Genomic DNA, 25,934 nt, shown 5'->3' on the forward strand with positions numbered 1-25,934 from the left:
AAGATGCATTTATACCCCCGTGTTTGCACAGGCACTCTGGCTTCTGTTTGCTTGGGGACGGCCCTCCCCTCTGGCTCCGACCACACCTACTTTCCCTGCACAGGACTGAAAAGCCCCCAGCGGCTCGTCCTCCTGAAGGGGAACGGGGCAGCCTGACGCCACCGCCGCGGTAGCACGTCAGCCAGTGGGGAGGCCAGACTCCAGTCTCCAGATTAATGCTCCTCTCCAGGGGCAGGGCTGTTCGTCCCAGGCTTGCCTGGCCTGGGGCAGAGGACGGAGGCTCGGCGTGGGGCTGGCTGGCAGCCAGAAACCCAGCCAGGATCAGTCTAGAAGGCTCCCTCCTTAGTGAACACAGAGCCCAGAATCCCTGACAGCCTTGGGGACTGAAACTGCGGGTCCCCCCCGCGGGTGAGGCCTGCTGTGCGCACAGACCTCCTTCCTCCCTCGTAATTCTTCAAAATCCTGCCCTTTCTGTTTGTATTGTCAATGGCAAGACTTCTTTTCTTCATTAAGTACACTTTCATAAATGTATTCCATAAACTTATTCCATATTTTAACAAAACTGAGGGTGATAAATTGAAATATTTTGATAAAAAGAGAAGACACGCAGTAGGTTTTTGAAGATCAGACAACCCAAAAAAGCCCTCTCCTGCCCAGAGGTGCGTGTGGGATGTGCATTTAACACTTTCTTAGATATCTTTCCAGAAACGTTCTCTCTAGATCTAAGCACGTTTTTAACTCAAATGAGAACTCACTAGACATCTTTACTTAGCTTGCTTTTTTTTTTTTTCTTTCTCAATGAAGGTTGTATCCTGGACATGACTTTATAACAGCCTGTCAGCGACGTGGGGATAGTTACGCCCATCGTCCAGGCGAATCAACTAAGGCTCACAATGCAGGGTGCCTGTCAGGGTCTCCTCTCGTGGGTCTGGCAGAGCGGGGATCCTGGGAGCTGTGTAGGACCCAGAAGCAGGTGCACCGGTCTGGTCACCTCAGCCCCCCATGGAGCTTCAGGGCTGGAGAGGTCCTAACCCCCTGCAGATTGTCCACAAAGCTGTCTCCACCCACCGACTGAGGGGGTCTGCCTGCACACGCGTTGGCAAGGAGGGTTGGGTCCCACCTGTGACCGCCCGGCCCTCACCCTCGGGGAACCCACCCCAGGCGACCCTCACCCTCTGCTTTGCTCCCCGCTTCCAAGACAAGTGCAGGCTGGAGACAGGAATGTCTGTGTTGTTTCCCAGGCTTTGCTTTGCTCCCAGAAGGAGAGCGTGTCTCCAAGCTAACAGACAGCACAAGTTCTGTTACGAAAAGGTCATCGTAGAGAAAGTCCCTGGGAGCCATTCCTGGACAGACTCTGCCTTCCCAGCCCCCACACTGTCCTCAGGCCCGGCCGGGTTGCGGGGCTGAGCCAGGCTCCAGGAAAGTGCAAATGCCCCGGAATCGGGGCTGCTGGAGGTCCCTGGTTTCCACCTGGCCTCTCCTGGGGAGCTGCCCCCGGCCCACCCAGCCTGGGCAGGCCTTTCCGATGAACGCCGGCGAAGCCAGCACCCAGCGCCACCGCCATGGGGGAAACCGCCAGTTCTTTGGCTTCGGTTTAACTCAGCAGATGTCAGCGGAGCCCGGGGTTCTCGCTGAGGTGACAGATCCCTGCCCTTGAAGAGTCCCCCATGAGGAGGCCGGTTCATTTTGGGATTCTGATGGGAAGCTGAGAGGTTTGGCCCGAGTCCCTTGACCACCCATGCCTCAGTTTCCCCGCCTGTCCCAGAGCGCCTTACTCACAGGGCTGTACGAGCAGGTAATGCAGAGCTGCGTCAGGCATCTGCCGGGGGTGGCCAGCAGCTGTGGCCAGAGAGGGTCGAGAGCCCTGGGTCTGGTAGGGCCACCGTGGTTTGGTGTCCACGGCAGAAGAGTGGGGGCTGCCGGCCGGAGACAGCACGGATTCTCAGAGGACAGCGGGCTTGAGCTGGCCCCAGGGACTACAGCGCTGGGTAAACGTTTGTGGGGGCTGGGGGTTGTCCTGTGCGTTCCTCCTCTCTGTCCTGCTGAAGGATGGGGCCCAAGGAGCCCCCCTGCCTTCCGGAGCTCACGGGCCTGTGGCCTCCCCCAGCCTCCAGCTCCTCTGGGCGGCGCAGGGGGGACGTTCATCTTCCAGGAATGAAAGAAAACTAGGGCAGGAGCTGCAGCCCCAGGACTGGCCCCAGCCCTACCCTGACAAGGGGCTGCCCTCGTGCCCAGAATCTAGGGTGAGCGCGCTCTGGCCCCTGCTAGGGGTCCTCTCCTTCCTCTGCCGCCGTCTCCCTGGCCACGTGTCTGGACTGCCCTGGGATCCCTCCCCTGCGATTTTCGCTGCCCCGGGGCTTTGTGTGCCGGTGTCCCAGGGAAGGGGAGGTTCTCCCAGATGGCTGTGAGCAGTGGGCGGTCTGGCCCCGAGTGCTGGGGCAGCAAACTCCCCCCTGCAGAGGGCATGGCCGTTGGCGCGTATATGCCACAAGCAGGGACTGAGCGTGGATCAAGGGCGGGACGCTACTATGGGACCCTAAGGATGCCGGGAAGAGCCCAGGGACCAGCTAGGACACGTGGACAGTGGTGGAGTGGTAAGGGCCGGTGGGACGCCGGCCAACAGGCTTCTTGTTGGGAGTAGGAGTTCACAGACGGGTGAGGGTCTGCGTGTGTCCCAGGAGGGCACGGCTGACTCAGCCAAACACAAGAGTCGACATGGCCTATGCGGGCTTAGAGATGCCGAGTCTCCTCTCACTGTCACTCTGGGGTCTTCAAGCCGGCAGAGAGCCGGATGGGGAAATACAGAGTCAGGTTAATCGGTGCACCTGGGCCAGCCCTGGGCTCACACCCCCCGGCATTATTGACCGTCCGTCAGACGCTCTGCAGCTGCCCTGGGTGTGGGCCCCTCGCTCTCTGCTCTGCGCAGAATTTCCTCCTGCTTCCTGGAGAGGGGCTTCCAGAGCCTTCCTGGAGACTCCTGTCCTGGGCAAGGGTTTGCGCTGAGGACCACTGGGGGAGGGTAGATCTGTGCCGATGAGTCCCCCACCTGATCTGGGGGAGGACAGAGGGTGAGTCAGAACAGAGGCCATGACGGACATGGAGCGTGTGTCTCCCGCCCCCTGACAAATACTGGGCCAGTGTCTGTCCTACTATATCCGGGGGCATGCGACAGCCCCTGGGTGTTCTGGAGAAACCAGTGTCTAGCCCGGAGCCTACTGCAGTGGTTTCAGCCACAGGAGGGCTAACCCCAGAGCTCCTCGGAGTCTGGGGCTGTTGCATCAGCCCAGCTGCTATTACAACAAGGAAAGTTTCCCAGGAATAAGGGAGCCGATGACCAGGACACCGAGAGAGATAAGTCAGAACTAAACAGAACTGACAGCCGGGGAGCAGATGTGCCTGGGGGCACCAGGCCCCGCACGGGCAGCCCTGCCTTTCAGACCTGGATGGGCCTTTCTGGTGCAGCTGGACCAGCTCCAGGAGGAAGCCCCGGCTCTGGCAGTTGCCCTGACACAGAAGGCGGAGACACCCCCGACGTGCACCTGTCGCTTGCCAGCCCTTGGCGCGGCCCCGAGCCGTGTCCCAGGAGGACAGCCAGGAAAGGCGGAAGAGGGCCCTCCGCCAGCCACAGCGCTCGTCCCTGTGAAGCCAGCCTTTGTCACCGAGCGACTTCCCAGGGGTGCGGGAATGGACAGTGTCCTCCCCAAAGTCGTTGTCTTTCCTGAAACCGCCGAGCATGGTTTATTTGGAATTGGGCTGCAGCAAGCGTGATTATTTAAATAAAGATGAGGTTGGACTGGAGTGCGGTGGCCCATAATCCAATTTGAATGTCCCTGTAGTGTCCCTGTAGTGTCCCTATAGGGACAGAAATGCAGAGACACGGGGAGACAGCATGTGACAATGGAGGCCTGGGCTGGGGTGACGCACAGAGGGCCAAGGAACACCACGGACTGCCTGGGTCAGGGGGTACTGGAGAGAGGAGGGACCCTCCCCCGGCGTCCCGGGAGGGGTGCAGCTTACACCCCGTTCATTTCAGACTTCTGGCCCCCAGACTGCGAGGGAAGAGGTCTCGCTGCTGGGACCACCTAGTTCAATGGCCTTTGCTCCCCTCAAGGGACCTCTAGCTCTGGGACTGACCTTCGTTCGCATCTTCTCGCAAGGGGGAGGAAAGCACAGAGTCAGAGGCCTGGAGGGCCTGGAGGGCTTGTGTCCCGGGACCCACCTTCCCTTTCCCACCCCGACTGGGCTTTCCGGGACCTCCGCCTAGGGCTCGGTGCCCCTGCACCTGGGACCCTGTCCACCCTGCCGGCCCCAGCCCCGGGCTTCCACCCCGTCCTGGGCCTGTCTTTGTCCTCCCTGGTCACCTTCGATCTCTGGTCTCTACAGATCGCTGGCCATAGGTGATCAATCACCAGTGTTTGTGGAAGCCTCTCCTGCCGTCCCACACCTCACCCAGATAATCCTCAAGGAGCACTTTGTTCTTACTTCCTTGTCTCAGGGGAGGCTGAGACAACACAGGCCGGTGGGCACTTGTGAGACTCCCACATCCTGGTCGAAGCTGGGCCAGGCTCCAACCCCCGGCGCCAGGGGAGGCCCCTTCCGGAGGGGACTGTGTCATGAGTTGTCTAAACTGGGACACTTTTCAGAGCCTACAGGGGGGGGACCTCCCGCCAGCCCCCCGGGGGTGGCACTCATTGTCGAGTCCGTGCGGCTTTGATGGAGCTCGGGCACGGGTACTCCTCCGAGCTCTGGACCCACACAAGCTTTCCGTGAGACGTGAGCGTGCCGCGACCCACCACGTCTGACATTCGCGACCCACCACGTCTGACATTCGCGCTGACGGGACACTTCTGGGCGGCTGCGAGCGCACGTGTCTAGCCCTCCGTGTGCTCAGGCAGCTCCAGCAGAAGCCGTGGCTGGGGAGGCTTATCAATCGGTTTATTTCCCACAGCTCTGGAGGCCGGAAGTCAAGGTTCACGGCGCCCACGTGGTTGACTTCGGGTGAGGGCTCTCTTCCGGCTCACGCGCGTTTCCACCTTGCATGGTGGAGGAGGAGGTGGGGGAAGCTGGAAAAGACGAAGCTTCCAGGCCTGGGGCGGTGGCAGCAGCACAAGGTCTCACAGAAGTGAAATAGAAAAAAAAAAAAAGAAAAAGAAAAAAGAAAAAATTAACAACCCTGGATCTTTGAAAAGGTAAAAACACTATCGCTATGTTTCTAACAGACCCGTCAAGGAAACAGTGAGCGGGAACACCGATGACAAGTATCGGGAAGGAACGGTGGGCGGTGGCTGGAGTCCCGCAGGCACTAAGAGGAAAATCAGGTAAAACACAGAGCAAATTCATGAATATTTATCCTAACAAACTTGAGGCCTCCGATAAAATGGACAAATTCCTTGAAAAACGCAATTTCCGAAGCGGTTACAAGACTAGATAGAAAATCTAAACAGCCCGATTTCTACAGAAAATTTGCAGTTACGGCCAAAATCCTTCCCGCAAAGTAAATTTCGGGTTCAGGTGGTTTCACGGCTTCGCTCTGTGGAAGAGCTCCCGTCACACGTGAACGAAGAAAGACGACCAAGAAGGGCGGCCCAGCTCGCTTTATGGGGCCGACAGAGATCTCCGGCCGGAGCCCGGCGAAAACATTATGACGTTTGAAAGACCGTCAGGAACATGGATTCAGGAAATAGTAACGAAATGCCAGCAAGCTGAGCCCGGCCCCGTACGCAGTGACACATCACGGATGACAAGGGTCTATCCAAGGATGACAAGGTAACTTTAACATCAGATAATCCATCAGTGCATTCAAGACATTGGTAGAAAAAATGAAAATAAGAAACGTGTCATTTTAGTCAACAAGTTAGAAGCATTTAACAAAGCTCATGAGATTCTCCCCGTAAGCCTGGGACCGAGTCTTACCGGTTTCTTACCCTCATTTCCATTCAACATTGTAAAGGTTCCAATAGGCAAGAGGGCAGGGAAAGTCATAAAGATCACAGAAGAAGATGCAAGATTGCCTTTGTTCACGGGGCATAGCTTTATTTCCAACGGTTTGCTGCTGACTCGTAAAACCACAATTCACATTAACTTTGTATCCTATAATTTTGCGGTTTTAAAGACTTCTTGGGATTTTCTAAAAAACATATCGATCGTGAAGGTACACTTGATAGGTCTGACTCAATTAAAATTCAGACAACCCACTCAGCCAGACGGGACCGGTGAATAAAAAAGCCAAGCCACAAACTAGGAAAAGATATTTGAAACCCACGCCGTTGACAAAGGATCACTATCAAGGATACATAAAGAATTTCTAAAGACCAATGAGAAAAGGACAGACCCGGTTTTTAAAATACACACAGAGGTATTGACGGTAAGGGAGGGAGGGAAGGGGCCCCACCTCCCTCGTAGCTGGGAATGACAAAAGAAACTAACATTTGCACACCATTTTGCGCACGTGGATTGTACCCATGTTGCGAGAGACCAGGGTACTGACTGACAAGGGCACTGACTAGGGTACAGAGAGAAAGAAACTCTTCCTCAACGTTGCTGAGAATAATTAACGCAGCTCCTTGGGCAAGCGTTTTGTCAAAACCTAATAAATGGAACAAGTGCATATTGGGGTTTTTTTTAAAGATTTCATTTATTTGACAGACAGAGATTGCAAGTAGGCAGAGAGGCAGGCAGAGAGAGAGGGAGAAGCAGGCTCCCCGCCGAGCAGAGAGCCTGATGCGGGGCTGGATCCCAGGACCCTGAGATCATGACCTGATCTGAAGGCAGAGGCTTAACCCACTGAGCCACCCAGGTGCCCCGATATTGTTTTGATAGGAGGGCACTGGGAATGATACATGTGATTGCTTATCAACAGGGGAATGCATTCCGCATTAAAATGAAGGCATCAACCTATTTTTATCAACAGGGATAAATTTCAGAAGTTAAGTGTAAAATACAAGATCAAAAGCCTTTCTATTATAATACCATTCCTGATTATTTAAAAAACAACAAAAACACCGCATACTATTTATGGGTACATGTGGAAATAATATGCACTCACTTCAGAATGGTGGTTACTTCCAGGAACGGAGGGAAGAGAATGGGTACAGGTGGCACTTTCTTCGTTTTATTCCTTTTGTATAGAGTGAGAGGTATCGAGCCAAACAAACGTCCGGCATGGATAAAACTGGGTAGAGCGGAGCACTACTTATGTACTGTTTATCCAAGGAGAAGGGTATGAAATCTGGCTGCTGAAAATTGTTCATTTAAAAAAATCCAGGTAACAGGGGCGCCTGGGTGGCTCAGTGGGTTAAGCCACTGCCTTCGGCTCAGGTCATGATCTCAGGGTCCTGGGATCGAGTCCCGCATCGGGCTCTCTGCTCAGCGGGGAGCCTGCTTCCCCCTCTCTCTCTGCCTGCCTCTCTGCTTACTTATGATCTCTCTCTGTCAAATAAATAAATAAAATCTTTAAAAAAAAAAAATCCGGGTGACATAAGGCAGTTCGGGAAGCAAGGGGGGAAGCGCGGAGAGTGGCCAAGGCTAGGAGGAGCCAGCTCTGAGGCTCGGGGGTCCGAGCCCTGTGGTCCTGGTTTGGAGGAACCGTTTTAACGTTCCACTGGGGATGCCTGGTCCGTGTGGAAGAGGCTTACCGGTCTGGGATGCAGGAGGGGCACTTCGGAACCCCATCCAGCATCTGTCCGAACAGCTAATCAAGTCTCCAGTCGTTTCAAGTTTTCTGATTTTGATGCCCAGCTCCTGGGGCCGCTCCTGTGCTATCTCAACTTTCTCTCCATGCTAGAAGGTTTGCCAAAGCTTCTAGAGAGGAAGACCTGACTATATCCTGGGCGGCGAGGACGAGCGAGCAGGAGTGTGACTTGGTGGCCCCGCGGGGAGCGCCGAGTGAGTCCTCCTGCGTTCACCAACCTCTGAAGGCTGCTGCCGGAGGGTCCCCTGCTGGGTTACCCTCTTACCCTTCACCCCACGTCCATCAGAGAGAACAAGCTACAGACCATGACTCTGACTTTCTGGGGGAGAAAAAAAATGGCCCCTTGGATTTTTCACTAAAACATAGCCTAAGAATGATCGGAATTGGAAGCAACCTACGTCTCCTAAAACACAACCCTGTACCGTACCTGGTTATTTCCACCCCACCCCAGACAAGTCCCAGTTCAGCTGCGGTCATTTTTAGGAAGCTCAAAAGAAATTGAGGGCAGATCGCATCCTTGAGGAACGCATGGTTTGCCAAAAGCCAAAACCATATTGGACCATCCAAACTGCCGAGAGAATGTTCCTGATGGCCTGGGCCAGATGCTCCACATGCCTCCTTGTGTCTGTCTACGCAGGCGGGGAGAATCCTCTGAGCGGGGGAGAAATTCCTCACGGCAGCGACCTCTCCAGGGCAGCCGCACTCAGGGATTCTGGGTGGTTCTTGTTCAAGGAGCCGCCTGGACATGTGTTGGCTTTGAAACCAGTATAGGGCTCGTGTTGGCTCTTTCAGGACTCGCCATCACATCAACGTTTCAAAGAATGCTTTTGCCCTGCTGCGGCAGGTGTACCCCAATAAGTACGTAATCCCTCAGGAAACTGAAAACCAGGTGTGAGATCACGCAGAGTGGCAGCACCACAGGCAAGAGCCGCAGGGCCCATACCTTCCCGCAGTGCTTGGTTATAAAGGCGCGCACAGTCTCAAGATTCATCATAACCTGTTTTGCATATCAAATGGCAAGAAGCTAAATATTGTGGTTCGTGCGCAGGTGATGCGGACCCACATAGCACCCTACGACATCTTGTTTTGAACATCTTGAGGGCTTTTACCAAAGCGTTAATATTTGTTGAGCTCCTGTAGGTGGATAAGTTCCCGAGCAAAGGATGATTGGTCAATATTTACCAAACATCCTTTGTGTGCACAAGCTTCAGCCCAGGTCCTGTGGGAGGTTCTAGAGGAAGAAGATGATGTGGTCAACACTGATAAGAAAACCGCGGTCATGGGGAGGGCATCCTAAACTCAAAGTCAAAGCCACATTGTGCAATCCCGGCTGCCTCCTTAACGCTGCGGCGACTGCCCTCCTGTGGCCTGGCACGCGGAGAAGGATCCGGCAGGGGAATGTGTTGATTTCGCAAGCGAGGTCACAGACACACATGCAGGCTGTAGGAGGGAAGGTATGTGGGTGTCGGGGGTCAACATCAGCCCATCACTCTTCCAGTGGAGGCGGTATTGAAGGAACAGAAGATTCTGCAGTGGGCTCCGGCAGGGGGACACGATGTCAGCCAGTCCATGGGGCCGGGGTTGTCTAAACATGAAGATGGCAGCAAGAAGGCACCTCTCTCCTGGGCATCGGGGCAGAGCCAGACGTCCCCAGGCTCGGAGCATATGTGGTGGAAGACACCCTGGGCAGCCGGGGACAGAGGGTCCCTGGTGCTTGGCTTCCAGATGGCAAGAACCAAGCAGAGTGGTCATAGCCGGGTCCCTCGCTGTCTTTTATGTGGGATGGAATGATTGAGCTGATTGAGAGACAGGGACCAGGCATTCAGATTCTAGAGCCAATGAAGATCTCGGGTGTGGTTCTGAGAATCAAGAGCAGTTAGCAACATAAAAGCAGACACTGAGCAACGCTCCCCGACCCTCCCTTCTGTAGATACTTCTCATAGAAAACAGAGCCGCAAGCCCTTTTGTACGAATTACGACAAATAATTGGTAGTAACTTTGTGGGGTGTAGGGAGAAGTGAGTTGGTAGACAAATATTTTACTTCTGGTAAGTGCTTCATTAAAAACACAAGAGTTTATGTTCTGGTCATGTTTCTTTTCTTTTTTTTTTTTAAGATTTTATTTATTTAACAGATCACAAGCAGAGGGAGCAGCAGGCAGAGGGAGGGGGGGAAGCAGGCTCCCCGCAGAGCAGAGAGCCCTACGTGGAGCTCCACCCCAGGACCCTGGGATCATGACCTGAGCAGAAGGCAGATGCTTAACGACCCAGGCACCCCCAGTTTTTTTTCCTTTTTAACATTATTTTTACTTTCCTGAGGAATGTGGATGCTATCAAGATTTTTTTTAATTAATTAATTTATTTTTAATAAACATATAACATATTTTTATCCCCAGGGGTACAGATCTGTGAATCACCAGGTTTACACATTTCACAGCACTCATCATAGCACACACCCTCCCCAATGTCCATATCCCCACCCCCCTCTCCCGTTCCCCCCCCCACCAGCAACCCTCAGTCTGTTTTTTGAGATTAAGAGTCACTTATGGATTGTCTCCCTCCCAATCCCAACTTGTTTCATTTTTTTCTTTTCCTACCTCCCAAACCCCCCATGTTGCATCTCCACTTCCTCATATCAGGGAGATCATATGATAGCTGTCTTTCTCCGATTGGCTTATTTCGCTAAACATGATACCCTGTAGTTCCATCCACGTTGTTGCGAATGGCAAGATTTCATTTCTTTTGATGGCTGCATAGTATTCCATTGTGTATATATACCACATCTTCTTTATTCATTCATCTGTTGATGGACAGCTAGGTTCTTTCCATAGTTTGGCTATTGTGGACATTGCTGCTATAAACATTCGGGTGCACGTGCCCCTTCGGATCACTACGTTTGTATCTTTAGGGTAAACACCCAGTACTGTAACCACTGGGTCGTAGGGTAGCTCTATTTTCAGTTTTCTGAGGAACCTCCACACTGTTTTCCAGAGAGGTTGCACCAGCTTGCATTCCCACCAACAGTGCAGGAAGGTTCCCCTTTCTCCACATCCTCGCCAGCATCTGTCATTTCCTGACTTATTAATTTTAGCAATTCTGACTGGTGTGAGGTGATACCTCATTGTGGTTTTGATTTGTATTTCCCTGATGCCGAGTGATGAGGAGCACTTTTTCATGTGTCTGTTGGCCATCTGGATGTCTTCTTTGCAGAAATGTCTGTTCATGTCGACAAGATTTTTAAGTCAATCCAGCAGCTAACTAATCTGGTGATATCCAAAGATGAATTTTCACTCTAATTATTTGTATCATGATTTTCCTCATTTGCTTCGTACACTTCTTTCCCAGGATTCCATCTGCTACTACAATTTTTTTTTTTAAGATTTTATTTATTTACTTGACAGACAGGGACCACAAGTTGGCAGAGAGGCAGGCAGAGAGAAAAGGAAGCAGGTTCCCGGCTGAGCAAAGAGCCCGATGCGGGACTCGATCCCAGGACCCTGAGATCATGACCTGAACCGAAGGCAGAGGCTTTAACCCACTGAGCCACCCAGGTGCCCCTGCTTTCTGCTTTTAAACAATAGTCGTTATGACTGAAAAATCAGAATAATTGGAATTTATCGATAGATTGCTAAAAATATAGAACTATAAAACACTAAGGATCAGAAGGGATTTATCTAACAGGACACTGAATAGGGGAGCCCATCTCAATGATCCCACAAAATAGAATTCAGGCCCAAGCACTCAGACATGACCAAGAAGGATGACTTACAAGGCACCAGTCACGATGAGGATATAACCATTATGAACATGTTTGTACCCATAAAAGCCTGGGCAAAGGTCTTCTGCTTTACAAACCAGAAAAAATGGGTCACGCAGGCAAAAACAGATAAAAACACCACTGATGGGGGCGCCTGGGTGGCTCAGCGGGTTAAGCCTCTGCCTTGGGCTCAGGTCATGATCTCCGGGTCCTGGGTTGGAGCCCCACATCGGGCTCTCTGCTCTGCAGGGAGCCTGCTTCCTCCTCTCTCTCTCTCTCTGCCTGCCTCTCTGCCTATGTGTGATCTCTGTCAAATAAATAAATAAAATCTTTAAAAAAAAAAAACTATAGAGGAAGAAAGGATCACTGGTCTCCTGGGGCTGGAGTTGGGAGGACGTATTGACCTTGAAAGGGCAGAGGGAACCCAGCATCTTCTTTGCAGTAGAGTCTCCATGACCGGGAATGTTTTTCAAAACTCAACAAACCAGTTCACTTAAAACGGGAAAATTATATTATATTAAATTATACCTCAATAGAGCTAATTTATTTCTGAAGATTTCATTTATTTATTCGACAGAGAGAGAGATGACAAGTAGGCAGAGGCAGGCAAAGAGAGAGAGAGAAGAAAGCAGTCTCCCAGCTGAGCAGAGAGCCCGATGTGGGGCTCCAACCCAGCACCCGGAGATCATGACCTGAGCCCAAGGCAGAGGCTTAACCCCCTGAGCCACCCAGGCGCCCCCAGCAGGGTTAATTTAAGAAAAAGCTTTAACATATAATGGTTACTATTATCAGTGTTACTAGTACAAAGACAGTGAGCTGATCAAGGATGCTGTGATGAGTTGTAACTCGCCCCCCCCCCCAGGTCTGTATGTTGAAACCCCAACCCTCAGCTGATGGTATGGGGGGGGGCACTCCGCAGATGTAATTAAGCTTAAATGAGGTCATAACTGTAGGACCCTGATCTGAGTGTTGCTGGATCGCAGGCTTCTTGTCTCGCGGAGTCGAAGAACAAATCCCGCGGACGCAGAAGATAAGGCGAGAGCAGAAAGGGAAGAAAAAGCTCCGAGGAGTGAGAGGGTCCGGAATGGGCAGCCACGGAGGGCTTCCAGGCGCCGTGTGTTATTGGGAACTGACCGGGAAGCTTGTGGTCTTGAGTCTGGTACCATCTTGGTTTGAGCGTGGGCTCTTGCTAACCCCCTGAATGACTTCATTCTATGAGTTTGGTCCTTTTGTATGATACACTGTAGCGCCAAAGAGAAAGATTCCTGACGGAGGCCAGGGGCCCCTCCTCTCTCTGCCCATACCTTAACCCTTTCCTTACGCAAGAGGATTAGTGTCCAGACAGGAAGAGAGACTGGTCTCCGTCCTCCCGTGCACCCCTCCCTTTCTTCCTCTTTCCCTCTCTCCCTCGCCCTCCCTCCCCCCTCCCGTGCTCCCTGCGTCTCCATTTGCACACAAAGGAAAGGCCAGTGAAGCCCCAGGTCTTCCAGCCCGAAGAACGCCTTTCTGAACCCCCAAAGCTGCATCGTTAAATGCAGAATCTCTGCTTCCTGTGCCCACATCCTGGCCCCATCCGGCTTATGTGACCAGTTTAGAAACTTACAAGAGTTACTGAGATGAGTCTCTCGACCTCGGGAGGCTGCGTGTGGTCAGACCCCGCACCCTCGCTGCCCCGGGAGACCCACGGCGCCCCACCCGTGGAGGCTGGGGACGTCCGCTCCCAGCGTGGCCAGCAGAGGGCACTGGAGGACAGGCACTGAGCGGCCTGTGCGTCCCTGAGCCGTGGGTTCCAGGGAGGGCGAGCGCGACAGGGGTCCGTGCTCTCTCAGAACGACACGGCGAGGGGCAGGGTGCTCCGTGCTGAGTAAGTTCATGGGCGTCCGGCTCCCCCGGCCATCCGTTCTGCGTCAGAGGCCCCAAGTCCAACAAGAACCCTTGTTTGCGCAAGCCAGACGAGACACAGCAGTGACTTGACTCATAAAACAAGTGTCCCGAGAGCTGGTGTGGGCCGGGGTCAGGTCCTTCCTTCCATCCACACAGAGCCAATGTCGCTGGTCCTTCCTCACCCTGGAAGGGGAGGCCTTGGATTTCCAAAGTGGCAGGTGGGCCATGGGGACACTCCTTGGCTGAGCCAGTGGGCTCTTTCCCCTGCACACCCAACCTGGACTAAAGAACGCCGGGACCCCTCCGCGGAGCTGCCTGCCCGAGGTTTTAGTGCCAAAACCCTCCCCCAGGCCGGCCTGGTCTCGGTGGCAGTGGCAGCCTTCTCTTTGGGCCAAGACTTTGGCACGACGCAGCTGCTCTCGAGTGGAAGGCGGGAAACGTCGGAGTCCACCCTGCCTCACCCCTGCGAGGACGGAGGATGGTGGCCTGCCGTCCCGCAAAAGCCATGGTCTGGGCTGTATTTGGGAACGGCGAGGCGATTTTGTAACTGCGATCTGAAATCAGGCCTTGCTCCAAGAGGTGTTCAGGGGCAAAGTCGTTTGAGTTTCTGTACAAATGGTTGGGTTGGGAGTGGTCGTGGGTCCGCCGCTCCCTCTCGCTGCTCCGGGGGTGCACCTGCTAGATGAGTTCTCCCCTCCCCCCGCTCACACACCACACCTGTACACTCACACTTGTACACACTCACACCTGTACACACACCTGTACACACCCACACCTGTACACACTCACACACTCCCTCTCTCCCTCCGTCTCTCCACCTCCATGTCAATGAAGCCAAAAGGAAACTTAGCAGATTTTAAGGGTTTTCTTTATTTGAAGAAACTGTTGAACCAGGATAAAACGCAGATGAAGGAAAGCCAGGAAGTCTGCGGACATGAGACGCGGCGGCAAGTCTTCATTTCCAAACACCCGCGGAGCCTGGTGGGTTCTCGGAAGGGGTTCCTCCTAATAATGGCAATCTAGAAGTGTGAAATGCCAGCGGTGGGCGACAGCGTCGGGGGCCGAGGGAGTCTGCGCTGACAGGCCCTGAGTCTGCCCTCCTGGGGGGGGGCACTTTTCAGGGGTGTAACTGCAGTTGTTCAGAGAGACCCTTAGGTCCCACAAAAATCGCTCGCAAGTGTCCAAACAAAGGGCAAGCTCTTTGGCTCCCCTCGATGTTCTGAAACGGGGAAGGGAAAGCGTCCGGCAGGGGCACGGGCACGCTGCCCGTCTTGGGGGACATGCTGGAGCTTTCCTTGGTGCTGACATCTCAGAGTCAGGACATGCACTGTGGCTACAGGAGAGGGGAGGACCAGACCACCCCCAACCCCCCGCAAGGGTGGCCCTGAGCAGGCCGTCGTGGGCAGAACTTGTCCCTCATCTTCCCAGGTCCCCAGCGAGGCCCACGGGAGAAGTCCCCGTCTGCCCCCAGCGCCCGGCACAGCGTGTGACCCTCAGGGGCACGGTCGACCCACGGCAGTCACTTAGGCGGGGCCACCAGCCGGGCCGGGATCCGGGCGTGCGCCTAAGCTGACTTGCTCTCTGCGGCCATCACACAAGCCACCACAGGAATGCCAGCAGCTGTCGGCACCCCCAAGAGCAGCCGTCACCGTGGAGAGAACCCCTCAGAGCGGCCTTCTCCTGAGATGGGCTCAGGGGCCGCAGCCCAGGCTCTCAGCCGCTGTCCTGCAGGACGTTACCTTCCACGGGGATGGGGAAGAAACACCAGGGCACTTCGACGATGTTGTCGGAAAAACAGCACTTTCGAGATGCACACTCCTCGGGGCTGATGCCCGGGTACCCGCAGTCCCTCCGGGTTGACACTTCCATCACACACTGCTCCGACTCTGGAAAGCAGCACCGCAGACTCTCAATGAGGGCAGCTCCGGAACCCACGGCATCTCTGCCCGCCCACTCGCGGGGACGCCACCGGGTGTCAGCCTCCCTGTGTCATGAGGGGCTGCTTGACCACGAGCCCCAGGGACCGTCTAAGGGCTGGCTGCCCGTGAATCTGCACAGATGCCACAGGTCCCATGTTCCGGGGCTTTGGGAAACTCAGCTCACCTCTCTGGACCTGACATTCCCATCTGCAAAATGGGTGATCGCGGTACCCTGATGAGAAGGGGCAGCGAGCGCCCTGAAAGCCAGCCATGCATCCACCAGAGAAAGGGCCCTACCTAGTGACCAGCCATCTGTCTTGCCCCTTTCAGAGCCCAGGAGCCTGTGACCCACAGCACTGGTGGCTGTGGGTACCGAGCCCCACCCCCACAGAGTGCTGCGCACCCACACTTTCTTCTGTGCGCACCTAGGCATGAATGACCTTCCACCTCGTGAACGTGCATGGCTGTAAACCTCATTCTCGGAGGAAAGTTCCAGAAGTCTTAACTGAACCACACCTGGGGCTCTAGGTGTGGACAGTGGGCCAGGGACCGCTGTCTCTTCCCTTCTGGCTGGCTGGGGCGGGGGCGGGAAGACGGGCAGCTCCCTGGCTGGTTACCTTGCTTCGGGAGCGGGTGGAAACACCAGGGCACATTGGGGACTTTGGAGTCGAAGCAGCAGCCCATGTTGAAGCACGTGTCGGGGGTGATGCCCGGGAAGCCGCAGTTCTTCCTGTTTTCCACTGCGATCCGAGAGCACCGGCAGGGGGCTGCGGAGAGAGCCTTGTCAACCTGTCCCCTCGCATGCCCCCTGCCTGCTCTCGGGGGCGCGCTCAGACCCCTCCTCGGGTCCTGCGGCCACACGGGGAAATGGCGACGTCTCATCTCGCCCGGATTTGAACTATGCAATGTCCTGAGGGACAAACAGGGCTTTGCAGAAGTTATTAGTTAAAAAAAAGAGAAGGAAGAAAGAAAGAAGAGAAGAGAAGAGAAAAGGAAACTTCAGGAAAGACAGTGGACCGTGGACCTCAGGAAAGTCGAGATGGGAGGTAATCAGGGTGGGTTCCAGATGCCCTGGGGGCCTCCTGCCCCGGCCCCTCTCCCCAGCCAGCCACGCAGCACCTGTGGTCACTCTGACCTCTCTGGGAAGGAGGCCTTTCTGGAGGTCTCACACAGCCCTGGGAGTCCCTCCTCAACGGCAGGAAAGGATGCACGAGGGCAATCAGCCCCATCGCAGAGCTTAGGATGCCTTTTCAGCTACTTCTGCCCCCAGTGAGGCCGTCATTTCACCCCGTGGCTTTGAGGAAAACAAGAGCGGAGATGCACCAAGGCCGAGCGACTGGCGTACCCCCATGGCATTTGGAGCTTCTCCCAGCTCGCGGGCCCGAATGCTCTGTTGCCCGGTCAAGGACGCTGGGCTGCACAGGGGGACATGTGGGCGGTCACTTACAAGGTTTCTGGGCCCCCGCCAGGGCACACAGCCCCAGGACAAGGAGCACAGCCAGGAGCTGGACGCTTGGAGATCCCATGTCCACGCCGCGCGCCGGGGCCGCCTACAGAATGTGCACCGCCCGCTGCCATCAGCTGTTTTATAACAGCCTCTCTGTTTGCTCAGCAAGTGCAAATAGCTTTTCTCTGTCCCCTGTGGCACCAACCCCTCAGGTCCTTTGTTGGGAACAGGAGCTGAGATAGGTCACTGGGCAGAGACCGAGCGGCTGTGCGTGCAGGCAAGGCTTCCGGCAGGGGCTCCCACGTTGCCCCGGGGCCGGGAGCCAGGTCGAGCGAGGGCGCCAACATGGAAAAGAGGCCACATGCACCTCTGGCACTGGGCACCCCCCCACCCCAGGGTCACACCCAGGAAGGGATAAGTCAGGTATGTCTCCTGATAAAGTAAGTGGTTATCACATGATTTTTTTTTTTTTTTAATATTAGACCCAAGGTTACTGGGGAAAATGACCAGGCCAGCCCACGGCGTAGAAAAGACCGTACTTCAAGGTCGGTGTGGATGCCTCTGCCAGGCTCCGGTCTTCCGTGTCCCCTGGGCTCCATGGGCTTGAGGCTGATGGGTAAAAATCACAAGATCCTTTCAGCAACCCCCGAAATGCCTGTTTTTCCTCCATGGGAGCCCCGTGTGTTTCCTAAAGACCTAAGCCTGCCCTCATGTGGGGGGGAGCCATGGTCCAGGGAAGAGCCCACGGATCGGGTGGAGGGAGAGGGGGCGGGGGAGAGGGAGGCACCCCAAGGGACAAAGAGGAAAGATTTGGGGCTGAGAGGAGCCACGAGCCCCTGCGGTCTTGACGGAGGGGCCCCATCAGTGAATCGTGGGTTGAGCCGCCAGGGACCCACAGAGGCACAGAATCCAAAACCCAATGTTCTCGGGGTCCAGAAAGCTTCTGCCTGACCCACTCCAGCCCCTCCAGTCCAGGTCCCTGACCCACTGGGAAGCCACCGGGTTCCTTGAAACCTTGGAAAGTCAACTTTCCCCATCCTGTGTCTCCACCACCCTTGGTCACCCACAAGACAAAGGGTCTGTGCGACCACTGCCTCCCCACCCTGCTTCCTCTCCCTGACCCGCTACCCGCTTCCTCCCAATGCCCCCATCCTGACCCTTCCAGAAGACCTGCAGAACCTCTTCATCCACACTGAGTCCCTGATGTCTCTCCCTGCAACCCCTCCTGGCGCCTGCAGAAACCTGTGCCTCCCAGACGCATTTCTCTTGTGCTCCTCCCAGGAGCGTCCCCCACTGTCTCCACATGCATGCAAAGCCACACTCCTCAGAGATGCAGGCTGTGTACTAGACCACTTCCGATGCCACTGCCCTCTTGTCATCTCCCGACCTTCAGCCTATCACTCTGTTCAGGATTTGAGCACTGAACTCACTGTGTCCCTCATCATGCCACCACTTGGTGGCCTCCTGGATGGCTTCAGCATCCCAATGAATGGCTCATCCAAATTCACGTCACCCGGTTTCCATTTCCTCCTCATCTCTAGAAGCATCCATCCCTTCGCCAAGTCGCCGCGTGTCTCCCGTGACCACACTTGGAACTCAGCCTCTACTCAGAAAGAAGACTTGCTAATGTCCTTTCTGTTCTGGATGTCCTAAGCATCTAACATTTTCTGTGGTACTCCCGTGACACCTGTTCTTCAAATGCTAAGGCCCCCCACTGCCTCAGAGCCTCTCTTCCCCTCTGCGAGCACCATCACGCCCGCGCCTTCCTCCCTCCCAACTCTGGGGGTGATGTTTTCTATCAGTTCACAGAGAAGACAGAAATCCACAAATGGGAACTTTCTCAGACATTACCTGTGTGGACCTCTGCTTCTGACTATGATGGAGAAGCTGGGACCAGACTCTCCCTCCCCGGCATTGAGTCACTGGATCTATGGGACAGAGAATGTTCAGACGCCGAGCAACAGACCGAGGCAGCTAAGAGGATGAAGCAGGGCGGGAGTCCCTCAGTCACCCTGGGCTCTGCCTGGACCACAGCCCGGCGGGGCGACCACACTGAGCAGGCAGCCTCACCAAGCCGTGGGGACAGAGGCTGGAATTAGAAGCCATGGAGGCAGGGGGATTTTCAGGCTAGGGTCCCGGAGAAGAGGGTGCTCCGGAAACATGAGTGGTGGTCTCTCTGGCATTTTAGGCAAAGACTTAGCTGCCCATGAAGATAAGAGCAGGTGGCAGAAGCTTCCAGAAAAGAACGTGCTCTTTGGAGGGGAGACAAGTAGTGTGGCAGCAATCATCTGAGCTCTGACAGTCATGGGGAAGTAGGTTTGTTGGCCATGTTGGTCATCAGCAGGGACACAGAAGGCCATGTCGTGTCTCCGTTGGCTTGCGCAGCCACATCAGAATGCCACAGACAGGGTGCCTTAAATACTTCTAAAGGCTGGAACTGCAAGATAAGTTTCCTCACGTGGTCTGGTTCAGGGGAGGGCCCTCCACCTGGTCTGCAGATGCCACTTTTTCACTGTGTCGTCACCTGGTGGAGAAAGAGGGAGAGAGAGAGAGAGAGAGAGAGAATAAGTTCTCTGGTGTCCCGCTATGAGGATTCCTTCCTCATGACCTCACCTAACCATAACTACCTCCCAAATACAACCACACTGGGCATCAAGACCTTAACGGATGAATTTTTAGGGATACACAAACATTCAGCCCACAATATGCCATCAAAGTAGGCTTGATCTATTTCTAGAGGAAAGTCACTCTGTGTCCATTCTAGCAGAACTTTAAAACAAGTCCTTAAAGAATCAGGTTCACCCAGCAAGTAAATTAACTGCCTAACAGGATGAAACTCATTATTTTATTAAGAAAAATAAGAAAGGCCAGACACACGACATTGCATCCATGATGTTCGGCGCAAAACCAGACATCACCAGATGTGTGAAGAAGCAGGAAAACAGGACCCATAGTCATGAGAAAAAACAGTGAATAGAAATAGACCCAGAAGCTGCATTAAAATGTTCAAACATTTAAAGAAACATAAAAATATAATGAGGGAACACATTTTAAAATCTGAATGGAGAATAGAGTCTAGAAATGACCCGAGTGGAGATTCAAGACATGAAAACACAGTAACTGAAATGATGAAATCCACTGTGCGGGCTTTGGATTAGATAGTGGGAGAAATGGCTGGTTTGTCTGACGCCAGTACTGTATAAATTCTGCAGACTAAAGTTGAGAGAGAAACGGGGCTGAAAACAATGAACAGAACCTCTGGCCCCAGGAGACATCAAGGCGTCTAACAGACATGTAATTGGTGTGCCAGCAGGAGAGGAGAGAATAAGTATTTGAAGAAATATTGGACAATTTGGGGGGATGCTTGGTGAAATGCTTAAACCCATATATCTTAGAAGCTCAAGATTCTCCAAGCAAGATAAATAAAACTCCAAGCAAGATAAAGACAAAGAGAACTACATCAAGACCAAGCATGATCTGTATAGGTAAAAGGATTTGCCCAAGCAACACAGCAACTGCATGTAGGGTGAGAACGAGACCTTGCCTCCCACATGCTGTATCCCGGGAAACTGACCTAGTGTGTGCACATGACCGCCACACTTGGTGAGGGGCGTGGACAAGTGTGTAACACCCCGCGAACTGAACTTGGCACCTAGTGTTGCCCCTTACCCAAATTACCTTCTGTAATTCATAAAACAATATCTAAATATGGATATATGCAAATAAACCAGGCAAACCTCCTCCTGTCTCCTGATTAGTGTCCTCTGTCAAAAGATAGGTAGAGGGGTGCCTGGGTGGCTCAGTGGGTTAAAGCGTCTTCGGCTCAGGTCATGATCCCAGGGTCCTGGGATCGAGCCCCGCATCAGTCTCTTTTCTCTCTGCCTGCTTCTCTGCCTACTTGTGGTCTCTGTCTGTCAAATAAATAAATAAAATCTTAAAAAAAAAATAAGATAGGTGGAATGAGGAATTTTAAATGCTTTTCAAAGTCTCACATGCCTTCTAAAACCTGTGTCATAGAATATCTCAGTTTTACGCTATTGCCGGGAGAAAACATGTTTTTATTTCCAACATTTATATGCATAAGAATGTCAAATCCAGAAGGACAGAGGCCCCCCAGCCGAACCCATCCCCCTACCATTGTAAGTTTCTGGTTTGGTTTCTGCGGTTTGGTTGTGCTGGTCAATGATGTAGAATAACAGAGTCTTTTAGAGCCCACAGCTAATACATATCTACATAACAAAGAGTGTGGCCGAAGCTGGGAGAAGAGATAGGGAAATCAACAGAGGCTGATGGGAATTTTGATATTGAGTCTAGGAGGGGATGACATGGGGGATGTTTTGATAAGTTATATTTCAGGGATATAATTGGACAGACACAAATTTAAGGACATTTTTCAGGGTGTCATGGGATGAACTTCTCTGTTGTCAATGTCCTCGTTGAACTTCTCTGATTTTCATCAAGATTTAAATTACTTTAAGATGTCTCTTTGGTGTCTGAGTGGGTGCTTTGTTTGAGACGAGACATGATCTGGCTGATCTTAAAACTTGGAAATGTTTGAACCATTCAAGTCACCACACGCCAAGGAAAAATAATACGGTGTAATAAAAGTTGGCAAACTATGGCCCATAGGCTCATTGCCTGTTTTTAAAATAAAACTTTATTAAAAGACAGTCATACCCACTCATTTACATATTGTCTCTGGCTATGTTCAAGTTACAAAGGAAGAGCTGGGTAGTTCTGACAGAAACTATGCCCACAAGTCCCGGCCCTTTACCAAAAAATCTGCATACTCCTGTATTACAGTCTTAAACTTCTCTAACAGTGAATTTAAAATATGAAGATGGGTCGAAATCTTGTATTTTATTTATTAACTAAATGTTATGGAAGCATGCCACCATGTTTTCTTTCCTCTTTGGTAATCCGGTTTCTTTCCTCTTTGGTAATCCGGTCTTGAAAACAATACATTTGATACACTGGTTGTTGGGAGACAATTCTCAAGTCTCTCACATTTGTGCATATGACTGAGGCATTAACTATCCATACGGGGTTAAATTAAGGTTCAGGGATGTGTGCTGCCTTGACGTCTGGTGGCATCAGAAGGCTTTGAGTGACCTAACCACAAATTCCCCTCCCTGCTCTGCTCCCACAGATATGACCCCTAGTCAAACAACCCTCCTTATCAAGGGACCAGGAACAGTTGCTGCTCACCCCTGAGCAGTGAGTTCCACTCCCCAACCAGAATTATTCAAACAGGCCAACCACAGTCTCCTGTGGAAACCTCCTGAGGGCACTCCACCCTCTTGTTCCTACAAAGCTCCCTGCCACAACCCTACTGTTTCCTTCCATCCCCAGGTGGTGTAATGTCTTTTCCCCACTCCCCAGGCTGGGCATATATGACTCATCAACTGCTCTTAATCTCAGCTAACCAGTGTTTGTGTAGCAAACAACCTTGGAAAATAGATATGGTGTCTCCTCCCAGAGCAAAGGCAGACAAGCTTCCTACTCCCTTACACGAATTGAGCCCCTGAAGAGGTCAGGGCTCCTCTCCTATACTGTGACCCACTGTGTGTGCTGGCATCTATCTGGACCCATCCATGTCACCCCTTTGGAGGCAAAGGGAACCAACACAAAGATGCTGCTGCCCATGCCACTGGCCAAGCCATGAGTAATGAAGCCCTTTATCTCTGAACCGGGAGTCTCCTATCCTCTGCCAGCATCAGGGAGTCTCTCAGCTTGCAAGGAAGGTAAACTCTCAGTTCTTCCCAGTTCTCCACACTGACCAAAAGTCCGTCCAGCATTTCCCTTTAGAATAAACATTCCCCATTTATTAGTTCACTCGATCTCCTTAAACCACACAGATATGCAGCTATGTAAGTTTTTGCCCGATTTAATCTGCTACCCCCAAAATGTCCAGCTCAGGGCAATGTTAAGAGCGAAGAAGAACAATTAAGAAATACCTTTAAAAATAATAGTCTCTGGGGCGCCTCGGTGGCTCAGTCAGTTAGGTGTCTGGCTCTTGATTCCGGTTCGGGCCATGATCTTGTGAGTGTGGGATCAAGCCCCAAATTGGACTCCCTGCTCAGTGGGAAGTCTGCTTGGGATTCTCTCTCTCCCTCTTCCTTTGCCCCTCCCCCAGCACACACACTCTTTCTCCTCCTCCTCCTCCCTCTCTCTAAATAAATAAAATCTTTTTAAAAATTAACACTATTTCTTTCTTGTTGCTGACCGTAACTTCCAACTGCTTAGACCCTTAAGGAGGTGACCGTGCCCTAGGAGCCTTTGATACCTTCCGGTAATTTCCGTGCTGAATTTGCCGATTGTGTCTGTCTCTCACTAGCTGATGTTTCCTATCAGGGTCGCAAGCATTAAACATGTCCACTGACCGCCCCTCCCCACACTCACAAAGAAAGGCAAGGGAGTTTTCTTAAACTGACAGTATCCCTCCCAGTGACCTTACAAATATGATCTTAAATCACAACTTGGCTTCAAGAACTGGTTCCTGGTCTGATCCTTAGATCAACATTTTCTGAACAGAATCCTGTTGTGTGGAAATTATCCAGAAGCGACGTAGCCTCCAAGTACAGGACCAGCCACAGAACAGAAAAGCCACAGAGTATGGTAAATCCACGGATATCATGTGTGGAAACCGTGGGAGAAGTGGAAAGTTAATGCTTTGTGTGGGGTACAGGTGGGTGGAAGGACCACACACCTGGATCCTCAGTCACATCCTGTCCTGTTCTCAACCTTCGCTGGTAACCAAGACCAGCACTGATGCTTGAGCAAGGGGCCAGGACACAGATGGCACCAGGGACCACCATGCTCAAGCTTCCTTGCAGAGACTCAGGGCAAGCATTGCTGACCCAGCTATAGCCCATGGTAAACCACAGGGCAGCCATGACAGTCTGTGCTTCGGGGGCCTAATTTGGGCCATGACAGGGATCACTGATGGGTCCCTGGTTTAGAGGTATCTGAGCTTTCAGCCTGGACATGCACGGTCCACTTCTGATGGCTTGGCCTTTCCATCGTTGCCTATCTATAGTACCATTTCTGCTCATTCCTTCCTTGTAAACATCATGAAAAACATGGTCATGTTTTTCATGTAAAACATCCTACAGGTGACCAACCCTCTACATGTAAGGCATCTTAGGCATGCCACCCACATGTCACAGGCCACAGGTTTCCCACTCTCTGTACTTGACACATTCGGTTTCACCCATGACATTTGTTTCCCAGCATTATCAAAAAATTGATGAGTCTCAGATATCATGGCCCCTGCTCTTTGGTGATCCACATCAATTAGAGCTTCTCAGTAGCAAGGAGGAGACACCCGCTGTCATGGGCCAAAATGGGTTCTCACCCAATTCATATGTTGAAGTCCTGACCCCCAGTATTCAGAATATGATTTGACTTGAGATACAATCTTCCAAAAAGTGATGAAGGTAAAATGAGACCAGTAGGGTGGGTGGGTCCTGATCCAGCAAGACTGGTGTCCTAATGAGGGAGATACAGGACACAGACACGAACGGCAGGACGCCCACGGAAGGATGTGGGGAGAATAATGAACACCATGGACAGGGGTCTCAGGCAGAAGCAGCCCTGCCAACACGTAGACATTGGACATCCAGCCTCTGGAGCTGGGGGACAATCAATGTCTGTGGTCGAAGCCACACTGGGTGTGGTCCTTCACAGCCGGTGGTGATACTCGCTGATAAGCACGCCCACTCACACCAGAGGAGAAAGTGGGGAGCGGGTTCGTATCTGGAGCCCCAGCGCACCTGCCTCAGGGTCCGCACGTGCTCCCTGCTGCCCTGGGCCCTCTCTGTTGTCCTCCCTCTGCTCCGTTCCTGGAAACTCCTTGATCACACATTCCGAGATTCCGAATCTGTCCCCGGGCGACCAAGATGCAAGATGCCACTCCCTCCCACCCCGGCTGTCTACCTAGGAGACCCACAGCTCCCCCTGGAACATGGAGCTCCCCCAACCAGAGAGACGTCTGAACTGTCTGAAGTCCTTCAAGGACATGGAAAGTTCTAGAAGGTCCCCTGAGTTGCCGCTTTCCAGGCTGGTAGGAGCCGGGCAGGATGGCATGGACAGCTTTGCCAGGTGTTAAATGGGTCAGGTCGGCATTTCAGCTTCATGCCTAGTGAGACCAAGATGACTTTAAACGGGCACATCGCTGCGTTGCGTTGCTCTGAGGTGGAAAGCCTGTTTCTAAATACAAAATAGAGAATATGTAACACTTTCCCCTGCCAGGAAGTGTATTCAAATAGAGCAATTATCGGGAAGGCCACCTGTCCTCTGAGGGAAATCCAGGGGCGCGAGGTGCGGAGGGCTCACCCCCACATGGCCCCCTTCCGCCAGTTTCCCCGGGCCCTTTAAGAGTCGAGTGTGTGTGCGTGTGTGTGGGGGGGGGTGCATATGCACACGCGCACGTGTGTGCATGCGTATGAGAGACACGTCCTTCCTCGTGCCTTATCAGCAGAACTGTTCCTGCGAAGGCGCTTTATTGTCACAGCTGCCTGCTTCCCACCCCACACCCCCGCACCTCAAGGACTCAAGGGGCCCCAGGTAGCCTCCAACTGGCCACCCCAGACTCTCACCCTGGAGGCTGGCTGGAAGGGGCTGAGAGCAGGCCAGGAGGGGCCTGGGAGGGAGCCGGGGGGGGGGGCCCAAGGGGGCCTGGAGTGTGGTGGTCTGGAAAGTGTCAAGGGGGTAGCCAGGAGGGGTCCAGGAGGGTGGCTGGGAAGGGCCTGGAAGGGGCCATGGGGGGGGGGGCTGGGACGTGCTCTGGAGGAAAGCCAAGATGTGACAGGAGGGTCTTGGAGGGGCCGGGAAGTCGTGCAGGGGTCCCCACACAGGCTGCGGTGACTTCTCTTCGTCCCCAGCGCTGCTAGCACAGCCCCCCACATTGCTGCTGGACCTCTCGGTCCTGCAGACACCCTCCTCTCGCTCCTTGAAACCTGGAGGAAGTCGCACGTCCCCAGTCCCCCTGCCCCCATCTCCAGCCTCTGCACCCACTTAGCCTTCACCCCTCGGGCTCCGCAGCCCACGCAGCCAAGCTTCCAGGAGCTGAGACCACCAAGGGAGAGAGGCCAGATGCCGGAAACCTGCCCTGAGTTCTCCTTGAGGCACTCGGGTCCTGGAGCTAGTGGGGTGCCCCACCCTTCGGTTCTGTCAGGCCTCCAGTCTGGCTGCCCAACTGTCTTCTCTCCCTCTGCTTGGCTGCAGCCCCCCTGGCA

At 53.3% G+C, this 25,934-nt stretch overlaps 1 protein-coding gene across 2 annotated transcripts; it reads right to left on the reverse strand.

The window, feature by feature from the left end:
• Positions 1-14,191: 14,191 nt before the first annotated feature.
• On the reverse strand, positions 14,192-16,835 carry TFF2 (trefoil factor 2). Of its 2 annotated transcripts, none has more exons than XM_059388239.1 (4): positions 16,696-16,835; positions 15,866-16,015; positions 15,069-15,215; positions 14,192-14,348 (listed from the first exon to the last, which is right to left on the reverse strand). In XM_059388239.1, exons 1-4 carry the CDS (start codon positions 16,772-16,774, stop codon positions 14,335-14,337), a joined length of 390 nt encoding a protein of 129 aa, XP_059244222.1. In that variant the 5' UTR covers positions 16,775-16,835; the 3' UTR covers positions 14,192-14,334. The 2 variants fall into 2 exon arrangements, with proteins under 2 accessions (XP_059244222.1, XP_059244221.1); XM_059388238.1 differs by lacking the exon at positions 16,696-16,835 and adding an exon at positions 16,384-16,635.
• Between the last annotated feature and the right edge of the window lie 9,099 nt (positions 16,836-25,934).

Source organism: Mustela nigripes, chromosome 2, assembly GCF_022355385.1.
Source record: "Mustela nigripes isolate SB6536 chromosome 2, MUSNIG.SB6536, whole genome shotgun sequence".
Classification (NCBI taxonomy): Eukaryota; Metazoa; Chordata; class Mammalia; order Carnivora; family Mustelidae; genus Mustela; species Mustela nigripes.

What these genes read in the sequence shown, in the direction of transcription:
- TFF2 (XM_059388238.1), bottom strand. Translation starts at nt 16,477, where the DNA reads ATGGGGCTGATTGCCCTCGTGCATCCTTTCCTGCCGTTGAGGAGGGAC. An exon ending in AAGGCCTCCTTCCCAGAGAG is followed by an intron (nt 16,016 to 16,383) that starts GTCAGAGTGACC and finishes CTCTCTCCGCAG; the next exon opens with CCCCCTGCCGGTGCTCTCGG. An exon ending in CCACCCGCTCCCGAAGCAAG is followed by an intron (nt 15,216 to 15,865) that starts GTAACCAGCCAG and finishes GCTGCTTTCCAG; the next exon opens with AGTCGGAGCAGTGTGTGATG.